We start from the raw sequence: 2,584 nt of genomic DNA on the forward strand, positions 1-2,584 counted from the left end.
CAATGCTCCTTGCAAGAGAGCATGAAAATGCATAACTGTAAAATTGCAACACAACCCCTCAGCTCTTCTTGGTTGCCATGTACCTATATGGAACGGCGTTAAGACAAAAGAGTTAAATATACTTTCTCAAGGCTGACACTTGACTTAACATCTATATGCACCCTTACAAAGAGCAGTTCTTTCTTACTACACACTGGGTAACTTTTAGAAAGCCACTTACGCACGCTCTGTTTCCAGCTGTTTATTAAACTACCACAATTTTACATGCTGAGTATCTGGCTCATGCTGAACTGGTTGAAACATTTCAGTCAAAATAATTCAAAGGTTTCCAGGAGTGGAGCTAGGGAAAACCTGTTTAGTCCCTGTTGAACTATAACACAACACGGTGTGGAGCAGGGATTTGAAAAGCAGCAGTGGGGTGGCTCTTGTGTCATGAGTGCGCCATTCTCTCTTCCTGCAGACACCTACCAGGCTGGGAGAATAAGGTGGTACACATGTCCACAGGGTGTTTACATGAACGTCTCAGTAGATCTCATTTTCAGCTAACAGGGACACAATTTACCCATATCGCTGTACAGATGAACTGAGCTTGCTCTTGGCAAGAGCGATGCAGTTTCAAAAGAGCTTTTTTTTCTTACTACCAGCTGTTCCTTTACACAGACATTCCTACAACTATCGGCTTCCTAATGGGTGCCATTAGTGCTTGCTGTAGTGGGTCTGATAACTCGTGCCTGGCTACGGGTCCACCAAGCAGTCCGTATAAGCAACAAATTTGGTTTGTTTGCTTTTTAAGTTCTAAGAAGTTAGCTCCACAACATTAGACAATAAAGGCTGCAAATTCAGGGAGGAGACTGCAAATTAAGGTTGTCTGAGCTCCCGTGGACAGAGGCGTTATGGAAAAGTGTTTAATTACACAACCGTTCACTACCGTACACTGCTCAGAGCTGAGGACCTGCTCTGGGAGGAGTCATGGTTGCATAGAGAGAAGGTAAGATTTTTGTGAGTCCACTGCCTCACATAGTACAAAAATGATAAAATATGAGAAGAGGGTGAGGAAAAGCTCCTCCAAAAAATGCTGATGAGTACTCAGTATAGTCCCCGGAGCCACCTGCCAAGCACAGCGAATAAACCAGAATGACAGGGAAACCAAAGCCTGATGTTTCACACATCAAGGAAAATTAAGGCTTTCAATCTCTTTCTGTGCCTTAAGACAAAAAGAACCTACGCTCCTCCCTCTTCTCTCTGTTGTTAACCTTTAATAAAGTCTGGAGGGAAAAGAAAAGTTTCGCTTTGTGAGGAAGTTTGAAGTTCACTCGGGCTGGGCTGAAGACATGATGCCTTCCCAAGAAAGTTCAGCGCTAGGTAGTGTTACCCAGGTTAGTTTCTTCCGATGGAATGGGCTCCGTAACAGTCCTGTCTTCCTTTCCAAGGGAGGTTTCTGTGCTCTGGCTTGGTTTCTGCCACATCGAATGTGTAAATGAGCTATTAGCTGCAAAAGAGAAAGGACATCAGTGGCGCTGTGGTAGCACAGGGGGCTTTGGAGGCACCATGCCTGGGGAGCACTGCTTACCCCATACCTTGCATGATTCGACAACCCATCAGCTCGAGCTTCAATGCTATTCTTTGGTTCCAGGTTTGAGGGATAATTCGCACATAACGAGCCACTATCGGAGGGATGAAGTTATTGCGTACTGTGTCACCAGAGTTGGAGTTGCCTTGAAACACCTGCAACAAAACGTAAGTGCATTGTTTGCTCGGCTTTAAAACTCTCTTTCTTCAGAGTGCTCCTGACATCCAACTTCAAAGATTTTCATGATCCTAAAACTAGTATATTGATAATCTGGGATGCAGCCGTAAGATTTTCGGAATTGAGAGTTCTGGAAATAAATAATCTTTTTAGTTCTTGACAGATGATCACATTTTTCTGTTAGCTTAGAGAAGATTATCACTGTTTCAATTCTGTGTAATTTCTAGTTAACGCATGCTGGTACAACGCTGTCATTTTGTTTTAATAGCATTGCAGCACCCTTACTTGGGCAACAGAGTATAAAAACGGAAAAAGAAGAAATTGAAGTGAGATATTTCTAGACATATTAGTAAAATGGTCAGTTTTCTGTATCGATCTTGAAGAGTGACTATTACCTATGCACTCGTGTCTCATTTTCCCTGCACTTAGTTCCCAGATTCAACCCCAGCCCACGTGCAGAAACAATAGTCCTGCAAAATTAGTTCTTGGAGATGCTTCAGCATGATCCTGATGAGATAGGGAAGTGAGCTCTGCGTATCTTAGATAAAATGCCAGGCCACACGGGGTTCTGATGGGACGAGTTTTGTCACGCACCCTGGCTGAAATTAAGATCACATATAATACTCCCATAACATTATTTGTATATACCAAGTCATTACGGAGAACTGCAAGCCCGCAGATTTTAAACAGCTAGCCTTCACAGCTCAGCCACTGCTAGGCTGGTTCGTCACTCTGCTGGCCAACATCCCCCGAATTTCCCATTTAAAAAATATTAAATGGGTTAAAGTCACGCAGTGAAATTCCTTGCCACTGTCCTGGGTTCAACATGGAGGAACC

General features: G+C 43.4%; 1 protein-coding gene across 1 annotated transcript in view; it reads right to left on the minus strand.

The window, feature by feature from the left end:
- The window catches only part of DCBLD1 (discoidin, CUB and LCCL domain containing 1), a gene marked incomplete at its 5' end in the record, with an annotated part of 7,787 nt that extends 6,062 nt beyond the window's left edge, over window positions 1-1,725 (minus strand). The window contains 2 exons of the mRNA XM_010130940.1: window positions 1,373-1,489; window positions 1,578-1,725. Of these exons, the coding sequence (XP_010129242.1) occupies window positions 1,373-1,489; window positions 1,578-1,725 (265 nt within the window). The remainder of the gene's footprint in view (window positions 1-1,372; window positions 1,490-1,577) is intronic.
- Window positions 1,726-2,584: the final 859 nt, after the last annotated feature.

Source organism: Buceros rhinoceros, unplaced genomic scaffold, assembly GCF_000710305.1.
Source record: "Buceros rhinoceros silvestris isolate BGI_N320 unplaced genomic scaffold, ASM71030v1 scaffold652, whole genome shotgun sequence".
Classification (NCBI taxonomy): domain Eukaryota; kingdom Metazoa; phylum Chordata; class Aves; order Bucerotiformes; family Bucerotidae; genus Buceros; species Buceros rhinoceros.